At 42.7% G+C, this 24,844-nt stretch overlaps 1 protein-coding gene across 9 annotated transcripts in view; it reads right to left on the reverse strand.

The window, feature by feature from the left end:
* Positions 1-24,844, reverse strand: part of LOC115094349 (zinc finger protein 211-like) — a 113,131-nt gene that overhangs the window by 71,351 nt on the left and 16,936 nt on the right. For 6 of the 9 annotated variants that reach the window (XM_029607310.1, XM_029607312.1, XM_029607309.1 and 3 more), the window contains exon 2: positions 12,672-12,798. In XM_029607310.1, the coding sequence (XP_029463170.1) occupies positions 12,672-12,705 (34 nt within the window). In that variant the 5' untranslated portion in view covers positions 12,706-12,798. Of the gene's footprint in view, positions 1-12,671; positions 12,800-13,164; positions 13,223-24,844 lie in introns of those variants that run through there. The other 3 variants (XM_029607306.1, XM_029607307.1, XM_029607313.1) reach the window with 2 other exon arrangements.

The raw sequence follows: 24,844 nt of genomic DNA on the forward strand, positions 1-24,844 counted from the left end.
ATTTCTTTAAATTCCTTGGCTCAACATTTAGTGGAAGCCCTTTTTTTTTTTTTTTTTTTTTAAATTAGTAGGTTTTTTTTAAAGCTTTCAGCAGAATTATGGTGGAAGCCCTTTCTGCAACAATAACAGCTATATGTGTAGTTCTGGTTGTCCCATCTTAAAAAAGATATAATGGAACTACAAAAGGTATAGAGAAAGGTGACTAAAATGACAAAGGGAATGGAATGGCTCCTCTAAGAAATGAAGCTAAACAGGTTAGGGCTCTTTAGCCTGGAGAAGAAACAGCTGAGAGGAGACATGATAGATGTCCATAAAATCTTGAATGGGCTGGAAAATGTAAATAGGGAATGGTTATTTATGATTTCAGATAGTACTAAGCTAATAGGTAGCACTTCTAAAACAAAATCAGAGAAAGTATTTTTTTTCACTCAGTGCACAATTAAGCTGTAGAATTTGTTGCTAGAGGATGTGGAAAAACAGATAGCATAGCTGTGTTTAAAAAGGATTTGGACAAGTTTCTGGAAGAAAAGTCCATAAATCAAGTTTAACTATGTAGCCTTGGGAAAGTTGCTGCTTATCCTTATTTATGAGCAAGGAGGATTGGATCTATTTCTTGAGATCCTGTTGGGTACTTGTGATCTGGCCTGACCACATATGGCATTTTTTTATGTTGGGAACGGTGAGGTCTACCAAGTTGGCATAGCAGGGTGGTGCAGTTTTTGCCCATTCCTTTTGGCAGAACTGAAGTCCTTACAAGGTGGCGTCTGAGGTCTTCAAGTCTTGCCACAGATTTTCTGTTGGAATTAGGTCTGGGCTTTGACTTGGCCACTCAAGGACATTCATTTTCTTCTTGCTAAGCCACTTTCTTGTAGCTTTTGCTTTGTGATCAGGATCATTGTGTCTTGCAGAAAGATGAATCTTCTTCCCAGCTCTAGTTCTATGGCAGATTGGAACTGGTTTTCCTCCAAGAACTGTCTGTACTTTGTACCATTCATCTTTTCTTCGATCTTCACAAGCCTCTCTTGTTCATACTGCTGCTAAACATCCCACACAGACTGGTTGGATCCAGTATCAGGATATCGAGTGAAAAGAAGGGGTTTGACTAATTGCTCTTCTGATTACGTCATCTATGTATTGATTTGCCCATGTCCAAAAATGTATATAGATAGGACCACAAGACCAGTGAATCTAAAATTAATAGAACACTGGTCTTGGGTAAAATACAGTCGCTTTGAATGCTCCCATTGTTCAGCAGTGCATTGATTGTCAACTAAGTTTTGAGCAATTTAGATGGACAATACTTGGGCAGGTGAAAGCGTTACCTAGAGCTGGAGACTGGTCAGTGCAACTAAATTTTTTTTTTTTTTTTTTTTATAATTTATAGTTTATTACACAACCATATAAAACAATATATTACATACAGTAGGTATAATTGGAACAGACTAGGTGGTTGGTCCGTCATGTCGTAACAGATTGTCATCACTTACAGGAGATCAGTATGCATAATCACTGTCATTAGTGTATGTAACTTATCCAACCAATCAACATGAGAAAGAAACAGTCAGTTATGTAACATATAACATTATGTAATAAAATGAGCTGAACATTGAACTTTGGCTTGTCTCTTGTAATGCCTACTTTACCTTTTCATATAGACCTTATGGTGTGAATTTTCTCTTATAAGTCTATCCACCCCCACCCCCCCACAGAAAATCAACTGGAGTCACTATGGTGTGCTGTACATGAGTTTACTGAGGAATAGGCAAGCTTGGAAAGTCTATGGGGTAAGTGCCCATAAAGGATAGCTGAGAGAAGCTTCAGGCCAGTAAGTTATTAAGGGGGATCACTCTCGGAGTGAGTCGCAATGCTAGCCTTCCAGGTTACATAAGGCTGCCATACTTTTTCAAAGCTGTGAAGGCGGTCATTACGGAGAGCTGTTAACTTTCCCATATGAAATGAATCATTTTTTTATCTGTAAAGCGATGTTACTAATGCCTACAATTGTATAGCACTGTTGCTAGTTATTATTAATTGTAAACCGATGTGATGTTACTAAATGAATGTCGGTATATAAAAGCTGCAAATAAATAAATAAATATTATCTAATCTGGTGAGAACCTGGCGCAGAAACGGTGTGTCGGCCTTTCGCCACCACAGAGCAAGCTCACATTCGACAGCAGTGAATATGTGATGTATCCAGCGCTGGGTGTGGGTGCCGCCATCTGTGAACTGAGCATACAGCAAACATAGAAACATATAGAAATTTAGAAATGACGGCAGAAGACGACCAAACGGCCCATCCGGTCTGCCCAGTAAGCTTTCGCTCTTGATTTTTTTCTCATACTTATCTGTTACTCTTGGTCCTTAGTAACTTTTGGTTCTATTTCCCTTCCACCCCCACCATTAATGTAGAGAGCAGTATTGAAACTGCATCTCAGTGAAATATCTAGCTTAATTGGTTGGGGTAGTAACTGCCGCAATAAGCAAGCTACTCCCACGCTTATTTATTTACCCAGTCTGTGCAATTCAATCCTTGTTGGTTGTCCGAATATAAATCCACTTTTCTTCATTCCCCCTGCCATTGAAGCAGTGAGCTACACTGCATATGTATTTCAAGTGAAGTATCAGGCTTAATTGATTCGGGGTAGTAACCGCCGTAACAGGCAAGCTACACCCATGCTTATTTGTTTACCCAGGTTATGAAATTCAGTCCTTGTTGGTTGTTGTCTGAATATAAATCATCTTTTCTTCATTCCCCCTGCCGAAGCAGAGAGCTATGCTGGATATGCATTGAAAGTGAAGTACCAGGCTTATTTGGTTTGGGGTAGTAACAGCCGTAACAAGTAAGCTACTCCCCGCTTTTTTTTTTAATGCAAATCCTTTTTTCCACATTTCCTCTTGCCGTTGAAGCATAGAGCAATGTTGGAGTTGCATTAACCGTATGTATGTTTATTGAATAAGGGTATTATCTCCAGGTAGTAGCTGTCATTCCCACAAGCCACCCTCTCTTCATTCACATCCTCTAGACTTTATGGATCCACAGTGTTTATCCCACGCCCCAAACATACTTTGGGCTCACTGGGAACTTTAACATGGGTAACCATAAAGATAAAATCAATATCAGCCATCTATAGTCGCTTAACCTGTGAACACCCCCACCACATGGGTAGGTAAGTCCCGACCTGGCCACATCCTTTCCAGCACAAGTTATTCAGTCCCCTAAACATTTTGCTTAGTTTAGCTGGGTTTAAGTACCACCGGTACATATATCACCTTATACCCATTCTCTTTGATAGTTGTTGATACATACATCACCTTATACCCATTCTCTTTGATAGTTGTTGATACTGAACTTCTACTGACAGCGCTAAAAATTTGGTCCCATTCTGCATCTTCTAGATTCATCCCCAGATCACGTTCCCACGCCCTCTGAAACGCTACTTTACCTAATGAGGGTAAGAAGGTTTATTGGTAATTGGTTTAGTGATCTTGTCGCGTTGGGAGCACCAGTTTTCAAAGAGAGATTTTCCCTTCAGTAGTTCGAGTCCCATATGGTCTACAGTAAAATAATGTCCAACCTGGTGGTATGCAAAAAGATCGGCATCTGCCAAATTATATTTATGTTAGTAGATCCACCGGGACGTCCGATTGTATCCGGGATTGGATCGATACTGGAACCTCTCTCTAAATTTGTGGACATCTTTTTGAGACCGACAATCCCGCACATTAAATCGTTTGTCCGCGATTCAGCTCACCTTATTACTTTGTTAAATAACTTGCAGGTCCCAGTTTCATGTCTGCTAGTGACTTTGGACATTACTTCACTTTATTCTAATATACCCCAGCAGGAAGCATTGACGATTATTGAGGCTGTCCTCAATAAACGGTCAACACCCTATCGTGTCCCTACAACATTTTTGATGCAACTCACCAATCTAGCACTTACCAAAAATTATTTCCGTTTTGAAAATCAGTTTTATCAACAAGTTAAAGGTACTGCGATGGGGGCTACAATGGCCCCCAGTCTAGCATGCCTGTACGTGGCCCATTTTGAGGAGACTCACATTTACCCTTCCCTCTGGCAAGTATTCATACACGCTTGGTTTCGGTACATCGATGATGTCCTGCTGATTTGGTTAGGGACTGAGGTCCAGTTTTTCATGTTTTTAGATTGGCTGAATTTTTGTAATCCACACCTCCAATTTAGCTTTAATCTACACCATTTACGTATTTCTTTTTTAGACATACTTATCATGATAGACAATGGGTCATTTAAGACATCAATCTACAGGAAAGACACTGACCGCAATACCATTCTTAAATTTGATAGTTGCCATCCGAGAATTCTTAAGACCAATATTCCTACAGGTCAGTTCCTCCGTCTACGGAGGCTCTGTTCCTCCAGAGTTGAGTACATGAATAAAGCTAAGGAGATGTTGCTCCGGTTCAGACAGAGGGGGTACCCTCTACAAATTCTGAAGCGTGCTTATAAAAGAGCTTTAAATGTTAATCGGGACCTGTTGTTTTTGCCGACACAGAAAGATTCAGATAAGATGGTTAACTGCATTTTACCATTTTCTCTTTTGAGTCATGATATCGCATCGATTGTCCGAAAACATTGGTCAGCCTTTTCATTTTCAAATCTTTTTCAAAGCTCTTTACGCTTCACTTACCGTAGAGGTAGGAATCTTAGAGACATCCTAACTCATTCTGACTTTTCACAGAGTACACGTAAATTGACGCAGGGCGAACATACCCCTTGCGGGACTTGTTCCGTCTGTAAACATACTTCTCGGATGTCCAATTTTCTTGACCCTAGCTCGGGGAAGTTATTCACACTTTTTGATTTGTCTGACTGTAGCTCCACGGGAGTAATTTATGCTATACGTTGCCCTTGTGATAAGTTATATATCGGAAAAACTAATAGACAAATCAGGACTAGAATTATAGAGCATCGCTCAAATATTAAGCATTCACGTACATTAGCCCCCTTGGTAGATCACTGGACAGCGTTATCCCACACAATTTCTGATTTATTTTTCTTCGTAGTTGAAGTGATCGCCCCCCTTCCTAGAGGGGGTGATTTTGACACTTATCTGATCCGTTGTGAACAACGGTGGATTCATCGATTAAACACTGTGGTTCCAGCAGGTCTTAACAAAGAAATTGAATGGGTTCATTTTATCTGATTGTTGTGCGATCTGTTGATTGGACAAAAATTCTGTGTTCGGATTGGTGGAGGGATGCCCTCAGCTGATTGGTCTGTGAACGCCTTTGGCGCCTTTTTCATTTGTTTAAAACTCCATGTTTAATGACAGACTACGCGCTCCCTGTCACTTGTCAATGGATATTTCAACTTGGTAAGTTACAAAAATGTTATTACTCTTTTGGTTTCTGTACGGCATTGGCATGCATTCTTTGACACAGTCCTATGTTTTATGTTTTGTTTACAGATTATATTTAAAACCCTGTGTGCGTCCCCCCCGATGCAGCCCTTTGCGAAACACGGGTCCGTGTCGGGGGACCCTTTGGTTTAAAACCATCTTGATTTATACAGTGGAGTTGCCGCTAGAAGGAATAAAATTATTTTTGGTGATATAACTTGTTTTGGAATTCTTGGACTGTGGAACCTTTACTCAGCACTCACCCGTGGTGTGTAATTCAGGAAATGACATAATGTGCTGCCCATCCCACAGCTGTTTCCACTTATATAGACCCTTATTCCCCCCATCTAATAATTTGACCAGGTTGGCACCCTGGTGGAAATAATTTATCATATAGGAATGATATCAGATGATAAATTGATTTGTCACCCACCAACCTGATTTTCCATTTGTCCCAGACTTGGAATATTAACTGTATTTATGGGGACAAACCTTTATAGTCTATCCGACCCCTCTGCAACACCCATATATATATAAGGGAGGCCCACCCCGAACCTGGGATGCTATCCGCGCCCAAGGTTTTAGTGGTCCCCTGGTATGCCAATATAAAAAATGCACTCAGCTGAGATGCCACAAAATACCAAGCCAAGTTAGGTAGCTGTAGACCCCCACATAATTTTTCCCAATAAAGAGTGTCCCGTGCCACTCTGGGTGACCTCTTCTTACATATAAATCGGAATAATTTACGTTGCCATTGGGTCAGAGTAGGGTCAGGTACCGGTATGGGAAGAATTTGAAAGAGACAGCCAAGGCGTGGTAGGATATTCATCTTAATTATTGTGATACGCCCAAACCAGGCGTATGTCCCCCTATCCCAACGATTCAAGTCCCCCTGCAAATTGTTGAACAGCAGCGTATAGTTCAAATAGTAAAGATCTTTATACGAGGCCCCTATCTTCGTCCCAAGATATTTCACCCAGCCCTCTGCCACGCGGAAAGGTAGGTTATTAACAATATCCCCAAAATGAGCCTGATTTACCAAGAAATTTAGAAGCTCTGACTTGTCCTCATTGACCTTAAAACCCGAGACCCCCCATAGGCCCACAAACCATCTAACAGCGTAGGCAGCGATTGCTCGGGATCTGTAATTGTAAAGAGCAGGTCATCCGCGAACAAGGAGATTTTGTATTCATCACTCCCCACCTTTATTCCCTGCACCCTTGGGTTAGTGCAAACCCGGGCCGCACATGGTTCTAAAGATAATGCAAAGAGAAGGTGAGATAGGGGGCAGCCCGGTCTAGTGCCCGTTTTCACAGGAAATGGTGTCATATAGTTTCCATTTATCTTTAAGTTGCCCCTAGGGTTCTCGTATAACTGCCGAATCCAACTAATGAAATCGGGACCCAAATTGAATTTAGCAAGAACCGCAAACAGATATGGCCAGTGGACTCTGTCAAAGGCCTCTCAGCATCGACCGCTAAGAGGACGAAAGGTGTGCCTACTTGTTTCACCCTCCAAATCAGTTCTAGGACCCTCCTCACATTATCTGAAGCCAGTTGACTCGGAACAAAGCCGCACTGGTCTTCATGAATCAAAGAGGGAGCAACTTTAGCCAACCTGGTTGCCAATATTTTTGCTAATAATTTGAGATTGAAAGTGATCAAAGAAATAGGACAGTAGGACCCACACTGTGTGTGGTCCCTCCCACTTGTGGCCAAGATAGTTATGCCTGCCAAGTTCGCTTCGGGAGATAGCGAGCCCTCTCCCTGTAGTGCATTAAACATGGAAAGCAGAGGAGGTATTACCACAGCATGAAATACCTTATAAAATTTAGCTGTATATCCATCAAGCCCTGGGAATTTGCCCGCCTTCAAGCCTTGAATCGCTTGGTACAATTCTGCATGCTTGATCTCTACATTAAGGAACCCCTGCGCCTCTTCAAAGAGAGTTGGTAGCTCCACCCCTTCTAGGTAAGCCTCTATACGTGAGTTGTCCACCGCAGATTCGGAGGCATAGAGGTCAGTGTAAAAGCTAGTAAAACGAGCACCAATATTATCATTCTGGTATAACACTGTCCCGAGGCATCCCTTATCTTGGTGACATGGGTTTGTGCAGTCCTTGCCTTCAATTTGCAAGCAAGACTGCGCCCTACTTTATTCCCAAATTTAAAATGTTGCTGGTGTACCAGCTCCATCTGGAACGCAAACTTCGCTAAATCTAAAGTATGAAGCTCTTTCTTAGCCTACAGGAGTTCCTCAAATTTGCTAGGGTCAGAGGTGTGTTTGTGGCTTAAGGCCAGGTGGGCAATATGATGGAGTAACATGGATCTTTTTGCATCCCTTTCTCTTTTTTGAAAACTAGCCTGGGAGATCAGTTTCCCTCGGACTACCGTCTTCAAACAATCTCAGAGGATGCCAGGTGAGATGCCCTCTGTGTTGTTAAATGCTAAATACTCCTTTATATCTCCGGATAGAGAGTCAACAAATTGTTTATCGGTTAGCAGATTATCATTGTCTCCAGTAAAATTTTCCGGGAGTCTTGGTGTGTACCTGAATTTCTAACCAAATGGGTGAGTGGTCTGACCAAGTAATGAGTCCAATGGTCGTGTCTACAGTCGAATCTACCAGGCCTTTATCAATAAGGAAGAGGTCTATACGAGAATAAGTGTGGTGAATATGGGAGAAATAGGTGTAATTACGCTGTATGGAATTACGTAGGCGCCAAATGTTCTCCAACTCTCTATCCGAGACTAAAAGTTTAAGGGTGCACCTCTGCGCCTTAAGGCCACTTCCTCCATCACCTGTATTATCTAAGTAGGGGTACCTGGTCAGATTAAAATCCCCTCCCACTATCACCTGTCCCTCTGCCCATGTCTCTGAGAGCGATGATATTTTATAAAAGAACGCACTGTGGTCAGTGTTGGGGCTGTAAATGGTCAACAGCGTAAACAAGGTAGAACCAATCACAATTTTTAGGGCAATATACCTGCCTTCTAGGTCAGTCAGACTATCCTTAAAGGTGAATACTAGTGTGTGTGCAAAGAGGATACCCACCCTGCAATATTTCCTTTTAATTCACCTACATTTTCAAGAGCAGTGTTGGATCTTTAAGTTAATTGCATGCACCCCTCAAGGTTTGAATGAATTGGATGACTTTACTCTGATTGGTGCATGGTCTTGTACCCACCTAGGTTTCATATTATTACATGCACTGAGATGAGTCGAGTAACACAGGCAACTGCCCTCTATCTGCCATCTTTTCAATTCTATTGGTCAGTCAGTTTGGATTCATTTCATTAGCTGATTGGATGTTTCCAGAGTATAAGTTGTATTATAGCTGCTACTGAGTTGACCAGCAAGAAGTGAAGTTATGACTCTGTTCAAACTCACAAGAATTATTACTATAAAGCCACAGATTGCATACTGTAGTACTCTGATAGAGGACAAGAAATCACCCCTAAGGAAAATACATTTTTGAAACATGGCCACTTGGACAACACGGATTACAACTTTGATGTTTCTTGTTTGCAATCCTTAAAGCATAAGTAAAAAGAGTGGGATGAATTTTTGTGTCAATAAGGAATCAGCAGCATATGTTTAAAGACAAGAGAATTACGGCAAATTTCTTAAGTTTTATCCGGCTACGCGAAACTCAGGGGGTCATGGGAATTCAGATGGGCTTATCACATTACAAAACACTCTTATTCGCAGACGATATTATCTCCTCTAAGCACCGCTTTTGCAGTTTCCCATAAAAGTTTGGGCTGGTTAACATGTTGAGCATTAAATTCCATAAACTCAGACCACTTAGATTGTAAATAGATCGGAAAATCAGGATCTCTAGCTAGCATGGCTGGCATTTTCTATTGTTCCTGTATCTGTGGTTCCCCCAGTTGCATAGACCCGATCACAGGACAGTGGTCTGATATGATTAAATCGCCAATGACTACTTTAGTGAATTTATGAAATAAAGATTCCGAGATTAATAAGTAGTCAATCCTTGACCTGGTAGGGTGGGCTCATGCTATGTGGGTGAGGTCACATTCCACCGGGTGCAGGACTCTCCATAAATCTAACATAGAAAGATTGTTACACAGAAAACGTGGCCCTTTGTTCTCACTTAAAAGGTATTCTAACCTCGGAGGATACCTATCTAATTGAGGGTCTGTTACTTATTTCTAATGCCAAACAATCTCTTCCAGAGGCACTGCAGATTTTTACGCAATACCAAACAGTGTCAGGATTCAAATTAAACCTGGATAAGACTGAGGCATTAGATATCTCTGGGCAATTACGCAAGGAGTGGGTAGATTTCTCTGTTAAATGGGCTGGGGATACCATAAAGTACTTGGGTATCCACATTCACAGTGATGTTAGCCAATGGTATCACATCAATATTCCCCCAGTAGTCGATAAAATGCGTCTGAAGTTAATAAGCTGGCAAAATCTCCCTCTATCCCTCTTAGTCCGCATAGCAGCTATAAAAATGTATTGGCCTCGAAACTTTTGTATCTTCTTTTAATGCTCCCGCTTATTTTATGTATCAGGGAACATAACTTGCTGCAGAAAATTATGGGGACCTTTATCTGGAGGGGTAAGCGGGCTCACTTAGCCATTTCTACATTATCTGCCGCACGGACACATGGAGGGTTAAATGTCCCTAATTTTCGGGCTTATTCGTGGGCGGCCAACCTCCGCTTTTTAGGGGACTGGGTAAATAATACTTCTGATTACATTGAGAGTAGACTGATAAACATGCTTTGTGTCTCTGGGATACATTCGGGGCTGATAAAGGAGATGCAGAAAACCTGACATAGAGTGCGTAAGACGTTGAAACTATCCCCGTATATCTCTCCAGAAATGCCTGATAGAAGGAATCCATGCATCCCGCTGCTGAATCTGCCTAAAAGCCACAATCTGCGTATCTCCACTGAGTGGCCTCTTAGAGAATTATTGGATCCCCATTCTGGCCACTTACTTTCCTATGCTCAGTGTAAAGAAATGCTGGATTTCAAACCTACACAATTCTTACTATATGGCCATTTGAGAACCTTTGTTCATCATCAAATGAAAGAACATGGAGATTCATTGACGAATCCTACGTATAATTTACTACTAAGGTTGTATGCCTCTAAACAAGGTTGGCTCTCAAATTTATATACTTTTTATCAAGGCTCCCAACCTTATTCTATTTTTCCCACCCTCCTTGAAAAATGGCAGTCTGACTTTATAGAAGAATCAGATAACACTATGCTTTGTGAGTGCATCTTTCTATTAATAAAATGACTGTCAATGTGAATCTTAGAGAAATGCAAATTAAGATATTTCATAGAGCCATCTTCTCTCCCTTACGAGCCCACACAGCACATCTGACAAACTCAGACACCTGTGTCAAACATGATCAGGCACCTGCTTCCCTTATCCATTATCTCTGGTCATGAGAACAGATACAAACTTTTTGGGAAACTGTGCGTACACAACTTTTGATATGCCTGGGTATGGAGGTTACATAGTCAAGTTCCTTTTGCATTTTAAATAATGATTATGGAGATGCCTCAATCAATGTCGATAATGTTCTTTTAACTTCTAAGGCATGTTTAATTGCAAAAAAATGTATTTTATTGCAATGGATAGCATCGCCTCCTCCAGCTGGAGACACGTGGAGAGCTTTAATGAAATATCTGTTTCTTATTTGGAATATGGTTCACAATATCTGCACCTCTCACGTGGGAAAAAGAAATTTTTTCAGGATATTTGGGAACCATTTTATCGCTCTTTTCCGACTTCCGAGCAGTTGCTTTTTCCGATGACCAACATACCTTGACTGTGGTAAATGTTTGTTTATTGGACTTCCTGCACTTCTGAGTTTGCTTTTCGCCTCTTGACTTTGACAAGAACACTTCTGGTTCTTACTCCAGCTCTCAGGGGAGAGGGGTGGGAAAATGTTGTAAAAACGCTTAGGAGTACCGCTATGAGTAGTGATTGCTTATTGTTTGTTCATGGTTGTGTTACAGTATTCCTAATAAATAATGATTTTGATTGTGCATGTTGCGGGTTAATATAGCAGTGCATTCAGTTACATTGTTGAGAATGGCGAGGTTCTAGAGGCAAAACATCCCACTGCATAATGCTGCCACCACCATGCTTTACTGTAGGCATGGTTTTAGCAGGATGATGTGTTGTTTGTTTTATGCCACACATATCTCTCTCAGCTTCAATACCAAAAAGTTCCACTTTGTTTTGTGGTCTGATGAGAGCATTCTCCCACATGCATGCATCACTTAAGTATTTCTTTGCAAAAGCTATGTGGCATATCATATGGCTTTTCTTCAGTGGTAGCCACTTTCTTTCCATCCTCCCATATAGGCCATATCTGTGGCCTGAAATTGTTGAATACACAGCATTTTCCCCAGTCCCAGCCAGAGACTTTTGTAGGTCTTTAAAAGTGTTCTTAGGCCTTACAGTAACCTCCTGCAGTTTTCTTAATCCGCGGCATCTGACTTTGGAGGGATGGCCTGATTGTGGCAGTGTCTCGATGGGGCCACACTGTTTCCACTTTACAATGATGAACCCTGCAATGCCCCAGTGGATAGTCAAATCCACTGGGGAAATTTTCTTATGGCCTTCTCCTAATCTGTATCTGTAAGAAATGATATCCCGGACTTCTTTTGGCAGCAAATTTTTCGGTATGTTTTGACCTTTGCTTCAAATTCAAGTCTTAAAACAGAAACAGCTTTTTTCTTTTTCCAGGAGTATTTGAATCAGCCTAACTACTATGACTGAATAAGGGTAAGCTCTATTTAATTTATTATAGGCCTTAAGGCAAATTTTAGAACAAGATCTAATTTGGGCTTGCTATGACAAAGCATGGGAAGACATATGCAATTAATACTTTTTGGTATTTTATTCTTAATTATTTTTGGAATATTTCTTAATTTTTCTTTCACAATGGAAACAGGGCATGTTATGTAGATGAGTGAAAAAATGGTTTTAATGCATTTTAATTTGTATTTTTTAGAAAACAAAATGTGAAAAATGTACAAAGGTGTGAAAGCTTTCAGAAAGCACTGTAGCTCCCTGAAGGTACTTAAGAAAGGTGTCCCTTTATAATAATGTTTACCTTTATTTCCATACATTGTATTGAAAAATCTGAAATGCAACCACAACAGAAAAACGTCATAACATAGTCCCTTAATGTTCTTCCTATTAGGCAGGCCCCATAATCATGAGAGATCCTAGACACTGAAAAGATGTTATAATTTCATAAAAACTGAAAAGGTCTCTGTACCCAGTGATATCAGGGCTCCATGGATTTCTTTCATCACATTCCTGTACAGCTCCTTCTGCCATTCTTCTAACAGCTGCCACTCATCTTCAGAGAAATAGATGGCGACATCATGGAAAGTGACAGATGCCTGAAAAGGGCAAGTGGAACATCCTTAGGCCTTTCTGTTTAAGTTTAGCATGTTACTAGGAGCATTATTTCAGAGTATGCTGAAGATCCTGTTATGTACAAAATTCTCTAACTACCAGAATTATAAGGAGTTTCTGAGTACATGTTATGACTGCTTTACAACAGTCAAGTGACATGCTACAATAGGCTGGAGAATCCTTAAAAGACAAAGCATGTGTCAATGATTGCAGACAACCTCATTATGGAATATTCCAAATCTAAATCCTGATTTAATAAGGAATAATAGCTTAGCAAATTAAGACATTAGTCTTGAAAACTACTATGAACACAGCAATGGAAGTAAAGTCTAAATCAGGCATGAGCAAACCTTTTTGAGCTGCAGCTTTCCTTTCATTCATGCAATTGGTCCCCCAAGATGGGTTATCCTAGATAAATAGATATCTATATCAGCAGTGAGCAAACTATGATCTATGGGCAAAAACAGGCCCATCTCCCCCAGCCTTCCGGCTCGTCTACCTCCCATACATTCTCTACGTGATCCAGCAGCTGCTATCCTCCAGCAGCCTGCCCAAGCACTCCAATGTCATTAGCAATGGCCATAATGGTGTGTGCAACTTGGGCCATTGTTGATGTCGTCGATCTAAGCCTTTGGCAGGCTTCTCGAGGGTGGCGGAATCACACTGGCATTCTGCATGACATGCTCCTGTTGCTGTGAAGGAGGAGAAGTTTCAACATTCCCAGAAGCAGTGGCAGAGAGCTGCTGCTTTTGTCTCCCCAAGTTAGGGCTGCTGTGCAGGCATCCAGTGGAGCTTGGAGCCATAACAGCATAAGACTTACCATGCTGGGTCATCGAGCAAAACAATATATCAAAAAACTCAGAAGTGTAAGAATAAAATGCAGAAACCACAATCGAAATCTCACTTCAAAACATGCAGATGTGCAATAAAGATCTCATATATACCAAAGAATTGTGTGAATGACATCATATTTTTAGCACTGGTACAAGTACATGGGAAACTGCTTTATGTACCCTTGTAAATACTGGGGTAGCTTTTGTTCCTGCCCACGGCGTTTCTTTCAATTTGTTTATTAAGGAAGAAATTTTGAATGCACTCATCAGCGTCATCTTACTGCCGCTGTCCCTCTCTAAATCATCTTTTCCTTTATAAAGACCGAGCTACATTGCATTTCATAGAATATCTTCACCTTTCCCCTGAGGAAGAAAGGCATTTATCCTTCCAAAACAATGCAATGTCAGGTTAAAAAGAGAAGGTCATTTCCTAACATCCTTGGAAAGTTACTGCCCTGGCTATAAATCCCGCTCCCCCCTAGTGCCCATCCCCACCTACCTGAGAGCAACTAGATAGGCTCCCAGGCAGAAGTGATGCCCAATTGCTCCTTCCTCACAGACACAGTAATTCAAAATGGTGCAGGCAAGGCAGGAGCGATAGTGCATCTCTCCTACCTGGGAAACCCTCATGCTGCCCTTCAGTAACTGGGGAGGGGGAAGGGAGGTGAGAAAAAATATTTGGAAGTATTTTGGTGAGGGTGGGTCTACAGCAGGCCATCCGTTGGGCCCCCTCTCCCCCAAGGCCAGAGGTACAGGATTTTCACTTGAGAGCTAGCAAGCAGTCCCTTGAAAGATGGCAGCCTGGGTTGGGTGTGCTGAGTCCAAAGAATGCTTGGATGTTATTAGCCACAGAATGTGAGATTTATTAAAAACTGTATCACTCAGTTACCGCAGTTAGTAAATCTCTCAGAAAATAACGTGACTTAAGTTTGCGTAAATGCTCCATTCTAACACACTTAATAAATAGGTCCCTTAAGTTGTTATGCACTGATCAGTTAAGACCAATGGAAATTTCTGTCAGTAAATCTTTGTAAAAACTTATAGGAGGCTCTCATATTAAGAACATAAGACTTGCAATGCTGGGTCAAACTAAGGTCCATTAACCCAGTATCCTGTCTAATAAAATGGCCAATCCAGGTCGCATGTACCTGGTAGACCTCAAAGTAGTCTAATTCCTCTTACTCACTTCCACGGATAGCAATAGCTATCTTTAGTCTACCTGGCTAATATCGTATTATGGACTTTACCTCCGGAAACTGGTCCAAATCTCTTTTAAACCTCGCTATGCTAGTACCTATAGGTACAAGTGATATAGATCAATGCCCTATAACTGTCATCACAAACCCAAAGCAAGTTCAAGAAAATAGGAAAAATCTGTGAAAAAAGTTTTAAAGTATCACAGTTGTGATCTTGGATAAGTCACTTCACCTGCCATTGCGTCAGGTACAAACTTAGGGTTTGATTTACTAAGCATTTTTCCAAAAGTCACAGAATGGGAGAAAAGCCTTAGTAAATCGGGCCCTGAAACTGTAAGCTCTCTGAGGACAGAGAAATACCTATAGTACCTGAACATAATCCTCTTTGAAGTAGCTGACCAGTCACAAGAACCTGTCCGTCTTGGCATTTGCTTAAGTTACTGGCTGCCCACATTGGTCTATTATCTGAAATGCCTCACAGCTGAGCTCCCATTCTCTGGAGACTAGCTTGTTTCTGCTGAAGAAGCCAGCTTGTGAATTCTCAATTTCTGTGATGTGGAAGTGGACAGGAGATGCAGATTTGGTTCTGCCCATTGCACTGCCGTGGCATTTTCTGACAGAATTCTGACTGGCCTCCATTTTATTAAGGAAAGGAAGAAGAGTAGTGCTCACTTGAGGGATCTGGTTTCTAATCTGTTTATCGACCATGTTGCTTGCCCTTCTTGACTACTGTCCTTGTGCACCCAACTCCCCAGTCAGCAATGGACTCCCCAGTCAGGTATGCTGGCATTCATGATTATGGTGACCCAGGAGGGAGGGTCTGGGTCCTTATGTTCCGTGCTTTTTAGCAAACTGAAGGGCTCCGTCCACCATCCTAAGCTCTCTCTTACTGCTAGAGCCTTTTAGTCTCTTGATTCTGGATACCATCGGGACAGGAAAGACTGATAATGGGTGCTTGTTATCTCTGGCCCATGGGACTAAGTCTAATTTGGCTGTCATCAACCCCAAGAAATGGAGACAGACCTAAATTCTGGATGCCTTTTACATCTGAAAGTTCTGTACCCAAGTTATTAATATATTAATTCTCTTTGGATTAAGGTTAAATTTGCCCTCTACTGTATTGAAAAATACCCCTAGCAATTCCAGAGGCAAGGATATAAACTGCTTTTTGCATAGTTCATCACCCATCCAAGTTATTCCATGAGCCGTATCACCATACTTGAGGCTAACTAACTTTCCTGGAAGGACTTGGCACCAATATGCCTTGTTTGCACAATGCCATGACTACCAATACCACTGCACTGGTGAAATTCTTGGGTTGTCACCAGACCGAAAGAAAAGGCTTAAATTTAAAAATGTTTGTCCAAGTCACAAAAGTGAAGTAGATTTTGGTGGGAGTCCCACATTGGAATACTAAAATAGACTTCTGCCAGATCAAGGGATGCTAGGAATTCTCCTTTCATCACGGACATAAAGACAGAGTGGAGTGTCTCCATATGGAACTGTGGCACCCTAAGACACCTGTTGAACCCTTTGAGATCTAAAACAGTAGAAAGGAGCCATGCTTCTTTTGGACCACAAAATAGATTGAATATGTCCCCCTCCGCTGCTCTACTGCTGGCACTGGGATAACTGTTTACAGATCCTGTAATCTTGACAATGTGGTTTTTATTGCCTCCCTCGTGGCCAAGGAGGCACATGGGGAGGTCATAAAGGCCTGGGGGATCAGAGTTATCAATTCTAGGGTGTATTCCTTTTCAATGATATCTAATACCCACTGTTTTGACATAAAGTGAGTCAATTCCATGTAAAATTGCAGAAGGCAACCGCCCATCGGTACCATCGGGGAAGGGCCCGCTAAGTATCATTGGGGTGGACAACCACAGCATGCAGCTGCGGAAGAATTACCCTTAAATTTTCTTGCCCCGCAAAAGGAAAGGGTCTTAAGTCTTACTGGCATGCTGAGACAAATACTGCCTGCTTTCAATTTTCAGTACTTTCTAAAGTGCTGGCATCTTGGGCCTCATGTACATCACCATGGCCATCTTCCAGAAGCCTCTGAAGTTTAGATTCACCTAAGTCTTTGACAAGTTTCTCTAGGTCTTCACCAAAAATCAGGCCCCCTTTAAAGTACAATCTGCAAAGGCGAGCTTTGAATACTGCATCTATCACCCAATTATGGAGCCAAAGTAGCTTCCTGATTGCCATACCTGATGCTACCGCTCGGGAAGCCATCCTAAGACAATGCCGGACTCTATCCTTGCTGTGTCATCAGTTTCTGGAGTTGGTGAACCCAGCACACCACTGCCTGCACTACATAGCCTCCACAAATAAAGGCTTGCAGGACATGGCATTAATGGAAAAGGCTTAATTTACAACAGCCCCAATCTTCTTTTCTGGGAGGTCCCTTAAAGCTACTCTGGCTTTGACTGGAATAGTCATTCTGTGGGTAACTACTGAAACAAGGGCATCCACCCTGAAAATCCTCAGAAAGCATTTCTATCCTTTAGCAGTAGGGGATAGATATTACTCATAAGTCTGCCCCCTTCAATTCTCCTGGGGGGGGGTGGGGGGGGGGGGGAAGAGTCCCATTCAGTTAGTACTATAGCTCTTTGAGCTGGGTGCAAGGGAAAGGCTTCTGGTTCCTTGTAGGATCCAGTCCCCCTCCATCTGTACATCTCCCTTGGAGCCAGAGATTTTAACAGCAACTATTACATTCGAAGGCACATTCCCCTTCTTCTGGAGAATCAAAGAGGACAGAATGATCAGAGTCTTCCCCTGCCAAACAACGTTCCCTAGATTTCTGGGTGAAAGTGTGAGCAGATGAGCCTGAGCTCTTTATACATGCCTCGGTTGCTTTTGGAGTGGACCTCTGTCATTGATAACATGAGAGAGTCCAGGTAGGGAAGGGAGTGGGCCCATCCCAAGCTTTAGCATAGTGGGGCTGCTGGGCAGGGAAGAGAGATGGAAGTGGAGAAAGAGATGGAGGTGTGGGGCTGCTGGGTCAGGGGAGAGGAGCATGGAGTGGGTGAGCAGGAAGGGATAAGGAAAGGTGGTCAGAGGTATTCTGGGTAGGAAAGGGGAGAGGGAAGGACTAAATTGAGCAGGGGAGAGAGGGAGCACAGGGCAGAAGATGTGGGGTTGGGAGTGCTGGACAGGGATATGAGCATGTGAAGGGATGATTGAGAAGTTTGTTCACTCCCAGGTTGTATCTCAATGGGCAATCTGGAGTCCCAGTTTCCCAGTTATTTGTATCCCTGCTTGTTCCATGTAATGCTCACAGGCGATGTTAAGTTTATTGTAAACCAGTGTGATTTGTATTCTATACAGGAATGTCGGTATATAAAAGTTAAAAATAAATAAATAAGTGAGGGGTGATGGGGGCATGGAGGGGAGTGACTGGGTACAAGGGCCATACTATGTCAATTTTGAAAATATCCATTTCTTCTCTCTTTGAACTCTGCTTAGTGTAGGAGGACATATATTTGTTTCCAGTCTCCAATTTTGCACTGCATGCAGAATGTGGCCTTGGGGTTTCCATTCCAGTTTTGTTTCCACATTTTTAATTTGTAGTCTTTTATTATCTATTTGGTGAAAGCAGGTCTGTCTGTGTTCTGTGCGTATGTGACTGAGATGAGGTAATTTACTAGAAGTTTCTATCGGCCTTATGTGTTATATTTTCTCAATATTATATTGCACTGGGGGTGCCTTTCCATGGGTAGGGCTATTGCTGTTTCATTTCTTGGAGTTAGTACTGCTTGAGGTATGGCAGGTTTGATAGACAGGTACAGAGTGGAATTTGTTTTATTTTACAATGCACCTGGCAGTTCAGGGAGTTTGTGATGCTGTTACTGAGATGAGACCAGAATTAGAATATTGTTTTTGTATGGTAAGTTGTCTGAGTTCTGCTCTGCACTCGTTAGGAAGCAGGGGACTCCTGTGGATGCAGAGCATATGTTTATATTTAGTCCCATGATGGTCATGTGTTCAGTATGTCACACGTGAGCATCATCTCTCAGGGGTATCCAGATAGAAAAATGGTTGAGAACCACCAATTTAGATAAGCAAGTTTGCTTACCGAAAATGGTGTTTCCGTAGATAGGAGGATGAATTAGCCATGCTGTCTAGGAAGCGTCGCGACCCGAGGTAGGCAGAGTCTCCTCAGCTAGTAGCAGAGCTTCGGCTCTATGTGGCTGCGCGGTGGAATTCCCGCGCAGTTCCCTCATCTCCTCAGTTTCTTTGTAGCCAAGCGAGAGGTAAGATAGGTTAATGTGTTCCGTAAGTGACTGTCTAGGGAGAAGGGAGGGAACACATGGCTAATTCATCCTGCTATCTACGGAAACACCATTTACAGTAAGCAAACTTGCTTTTTCCTGTCGATAGCAGGGCTGAATTAGCCATGCTGTCTGGGAGTCCCAAGCTCCCAGGTTGTGTCCATGTATAATGTTTTTGAAGGTTGGGCCAGCAACCCTTGAAGTAGTAGACAGTCTCATACTTTCGTGTAGTTGATAAGACTGCTGTGCCCAGAGCTGCATCAGAGGTCGTTTGTTGTTGAAGGGAATAGTGACTTGTGAAGGTATGAATGGAGGACCATGTTGCCGCTTTGCAAATATCCAGTAGTGGAACATTGTTTAAGTGACGCTGCTGTGGCGCATATCTGATGCGCCTTAGGCTTAACTGCAAGTTTTAAGGAACGTTTATTGTAGCAAAATAGAATACATTGTGATAGCCAACTGGCTATAGTCCTTTTTGAAACGGGTTGACCCAGATCGTTGGGGGTTAAAGGAAAGGAACAGTTGAGAGTGCCTAGAAGCGGACCGAGTCCTTTGTTTGTAGTAGGCGAGAGCCCTTTTACAGTCTAGGGTATGTAAAAGTTTCTCGATCATTGGCACGTGGCTTTGGCATAAAAATGGGAAGAGTGATGGTTTGATTGATATGAAAGGCGGAATCTACCTTTGGGAGAAAGGTAGGATGAGGTCGGAGGGTTACTTTATCATGGTAGAATTCCAGATAAGGGGAGTAGTGAACCAAAGCTTGCAGTTCAGTGACCCTCCGTGCTCATGTAATGGCCACTAGAAACACAGTTTTCCATGTCACATATTTTATGTGGTTGGTGTCCATAGGTTCAAAGGGTGGTAGCATGAGCTGCTCCAATACTACGTTGAGATCCCACGGCACCGGCAGTTTAGTCAATGGTGGCGGAGTCGTAACATGCCTTTCATGAATCTAGATATTAATGGATGATTCGATATGGGCAAATCATGCTGCTGGTCATGAAACGCTGCAATAGAACTAGTGTGTACTCTGACTGAAGTGGTAGCTAAACCTGCTTAGTAAAGTGTGTGCAGATACTGTAGTACTTGAGAGGCGGTAGCAGAAAAAGGATTTATGTTCCTAGGGTTGCACCAGGTGAGATAGCGATTCCATTTACCCGTATAGTTTCGTCTTGTGGAAGGCTTTCTGGAAGCGATAAGAATATCCTTCACCTCAGCGGGTAAATTAAGGTGAATCAATACCTGCCGTTCAATCTCCATGCTGTGAGATGAAGCGATTGATTCAGCGGGTGAAGAAGAGAGCCCCCTTCTTGTGTCAGAAGATGTGGATGGTTTTGTAGTAGTATTGGTGTGCGTATGGAACAGATACGTATACCATGGCTGCCTTGGCCATGCTGGTGCAATGAGTATCATGTCCACCACATCCTGTATGCATTTTTGAATTGTCTGAGAAATTAGTGGAATGGGAGGATAAGCATACATCAGGCCTGTTGTCCATGGAATGAGGAAGGCATCGGGGGTCAACCGTATGTTGCTGGGATAAATTGAGCAGAAAGTTTGAATTTGTCTGTTGCTTTCGGTGGCGAAGAGATCTATTGATGGAAAGCCCCATTTCTGAAAAATGTTTTCCGCCACTTTTGTGGATGGAACACTCGGCTTAGACGATCTGCTGTGATATTGTCTAGGCCCAGAAGGTAAGTTGCTTGTATTTATTTTATTTTATTTATTTTATTTAAAATTTTTATATACCGACATTCATCAATGATATCACATCGGTTCACAGTGTAACGCAAACAGACGCCTGGGGAGCGTTTTACATCGAACAATTATAACATGTTAACACGAGAGTAGTTGAGGAGGGGAGATATAAGGGGGAGAATAGCACTAAATATTATAAACAAGATTTGCAAATAGAAACAGTAGGGAGATTTGGAATTTTAGAGTCCAATGATGTATTCGAACTGCTTCCCGACATAGTATCCAAGAACCAGACCCTCCCTTCCTTGTTTATGTAAAACATTGCCACATGGTTGTCGATATATACCATGAGGGTTGAGTGGCAGATCTGAGTTGAGAAGGTTTCACGTGTCTTCCATACTGCTCGCAGTTCTAAGAGATTGATCTGGTATCGAGATTCCTGGGGAGTCCAGAGTCCTTGAGTCTTCAGGTCACCTAGGTGGGCCCCCCAACCCTTCTTGGACGCGTCCGTAGTGAGTGCAAGCTGATGTGGAGGTAGCCGGAAGGGGGCTCCCATTGATCGGGTGGAAGGAGAGAGCCAACGAATGTCCTCTTTCATTCAGTTGGTAATGCGTATCCAGGAGCTGAGTGGTTGTAGAAACTGAGACCACTGCGTCTTTAATCCCCATTGTAAGCGGCGCATGTGAAGCTTGGTGTGGGGAACTACATAGATGGCCACTGCCATATGACCCAGAAGTTGAAGGATTTGGCGTGCAGATGCTTGGTTTTTGTTGATTAGGCTGTTTGCTAACGTCAGAGTGTGCATTCTGTCTGATGGGAGATATGCTTTCTGCTCTGTCGTATTGATGAGAGCACCTATAAATTGAAGTATTTGTGTAGGTTGGAGTTGGGATTTTTTGAAGTTGATTAGGAATCCCAATGTTTGAAGGCAATTTATAGTGCGTAACCTGTGCTCCTGGAGAGTGGACGGGTTGGAAGCCATTATCAACCAGTCGTCAGGTAAGGAAATATCTGGATCGACATCTGTCTGAGATGAGCCACCACCACAGCTAGGCATTTCGTGAATACCCTGGGGGCTGAGGAAAGACCAAAGGGGAGAACTTTGTATTGGTAATGTGAACTCTGAGCTTGAAAGCAGAGGTATTGCCAAGAGGAAGGGTGAATTGGAATATGGGAGTAGGCATCCTTCAGGTCGATGAAGCATAGCCAATCGTTGGGTTGTAAAAGAGGTAGGATGTTCTTGAGAGAGGTCATCTTGAATTTTTCTCTCTGAATGTGTTGGTTTAGGAGACGGAGATCCAGAATAGGATGAAGGCCCCCTGGTTTCTTTGGCATGAGGAAATATTGGGACTAGAATCCTTGATTCTGAAGATGAAGAGGAATTGTTTGAATGGAATGCTGCAGGGTCAGGTTGGTTAACTCTGACTTGAGGGATGTTGTATGAGTGGGTACAGAATGTATTGGAGAACCGTGAGGAAGAGGCGGAATAGAATTGAAATTTAGTTGGTAACCCTCTTTTATGATGTTGATTACCCATTGGTCTGAGGTAATGGATTCCCAATTGATGAGGAAGAATTGAAGACTACCTATGAAATTTGGGGGGTGGTGGTGGCTGAATCGTCCTCAAAAAGACGAAGTTGATGGTTGTTTTTGTTGTCTCTGTTATCTAGGTCGTCCCCTTGTCGCAGCCTGTGGTGTGGACCTAGCAGAAGTATATGGCTGCTGCCTATACTGATTAAAGGGTACAGAATATGCCCTCGGGTAATACCGACAATGGTAAAATGGAGGGTATTTTTGCTGATGTCTTTGTGTTTCAGTCGTGTAAATAAGCAATTGTACTGCTGCAGACTGCTCTTTGAGTCGAGAAACCATATCTGTAAACTGATCACCAAAGAGATTGCTTCCCACACATGGAATATCTGCCAGTTTTTCATGGACGTCTGATCGAATAACACTGGCTTTTAACCATGCAAGACGCCTGGCCGCAATGGCCGTAGCAGAGGTTCGTGATGTTGGCTCAAATGAGTCAAAATGGATCGAAGCAGATGTCCAAGACCTTCTTCAAGATCGAGGTATGGCTGTTGAAGAGTATTGTCTTCTGAGATGCAAACAGGGCGTAGTTTTTGCAGAGTCTCAAAGAAGTACTGCGTGGTGTAAAATTGGTGATATTGAATCCTGGAGGTTAACATTGAGGAATGGTACACCTTCTTTACAAAGTCGTCCAGGCATTTGTTCTCTTTACTTGGTGGGGCGTTGGAATGTAGCTTGGAGCGTTTTGCTCTTGAGAGAGCAGACTCCACAACGACAGATTGATGTGGAAGTTGAGGAGTCTCATAAATGGAGGAATTGTGTATTTTATATCAATCTTCCTGGAAGTTGCAGTAGTTGTAAGAGGGGTCTTCCAATTTTTTAAAAGAAGATTCTGTAAGACATCATGCGGTGGTAGGGCAGTTGGTTCAGCAAGAGCCTCGAATATCTTTAGGATTCCCATCATTTCAGCCCTTGGGTGCAGTATTTTCCCCGTCAGGACTTGGAGGGTGGTTCCTACCTTTTCGATAAACTTAGCATAAGTTAAGTCCTCTGGAGGAGAATTAGGCTATGGTGGCCTTTCCGGGGAATCAGAAGGAAATCCCGTTGAAGAGTGAGAAGAAGTAATGGAAATTTGGGAACCCAGGCTGGTAGGCTGCAATTCCTGTTCTGAATAAGGTTCTCTTGGAACAGGAGACGGTGAAGGTGATGGAGAAGATTGTGAGGGGGAATCAGGTGATAACTGTTTAGCTTGTTCTAATTCTTGAAAGAAAGAGGATAATGCCTCAGATTTTTGACATAGCTGATTCTGCCAGTGTTCCCTGCGGAGGAATGTGTATTTTTTGCTTTCTCGATGTTGAAGGAAAGTGAACAGAAGAGTCCACAGCTTGAGATGCAGACAATGCTGGGAGTTAAGTGACGTCTTTTGGCCAAAGGAGTTTGATCTGTGGAAGACAGGTCTTTGGATTTTGAAGCTGATGACTTCCCAGAAAGAGAGAAGTCACTCGCAATAGATTGTAATGATGGAGAGGTTCCTGCTGTGGAAAGAAACTCCACGTCAATGTCTCTACTGGATGTAGAAGCAGTAGGGGAAATCTCTTGGTGCTTTCTCTTTTGAGTCCTTTTCTTAGGAATGTTTTCTAAATTTAGAGATATTTGGTCTGAAGAGGTTTGTGTTGTAGGGGCGGGTGTACTGTGCACCGGTTCCCCTTCTTTTCGCTTAGTAGTACAGTTTACTTCATCCGAAGTATGCTGTTCAGACTGTCTCTTTTTTGATGCGTCGTGTTTAGAATGAGTAAGGAGCAGTTTAAGTGCTCCGTGCTCTGCCCTTGCGTCGTATGGTTTAGATATACTGTACGTCGTATCTGAGCCGTGCGACTTTTCAACAATATGCTTCATAACTGCTCCGGGCGTCATGGATGCGTCGTCCTTCGTGGATGCGCCGTGCGTCGTATGGGTGGGAGGCACCGTGGAAGCATCATGCGTCCGTTGCTTCGGCTCCAAATGGAGGGGTTCTCTAGGCTTGAAAAGCCTGATCCCCCTCGACGCATCTCCCTTTTCTTGCGATCTACCCTTCAATGCCGGAGCCCCAACTCGTTTTAAGGGTGATTTGGACTTTAAGGATCCCGAAGGTAGACTACGGCGCACTACAGAGGGGTCTACTGAAGGAGCCCTTTTTGTATGGGCCTTACCCGACGTCGCCGGTCCCGGCGATGAATGGACGGGGGTCAGTGGAGCAGAAGATCCGGTTCTTAGATGCTCCATCTTTGCTGCCATGTGCCGCTGAGCCCAGGGAGACATGCGGCCGCAGTCTCTACATGACGATTGGTCGTGTTCTGGGCCTAGGCACAGTAGTAATTATGTCCGTTGGTTAAGGACATAATTTTGGCACATTGGCAATATATGAATCCCGACGGCTTGGGAGCCATCAGAGATTCAATCGATGAAAAAATTTGAGAAGAAAACAATGAAAAATCTTCCGTGAGGAAAAAATCTTGTGAG

This window comes from Rhinatrema bivittatum, chromosome 6, assembly GCF_901001135.1.
Source record: "Rhinatrema bivittatum chromosome 6, aRhiBiv1.1, whole genome shotgun sequence".
Taxonomy (NCBI): domain Eukaryota; kingdom Metazoa; phylum Chordata; class Amphibia; order Gymnophiona; family Rhinatrematidae; genus Rhinatrema; species Rhinatrema bivittatum.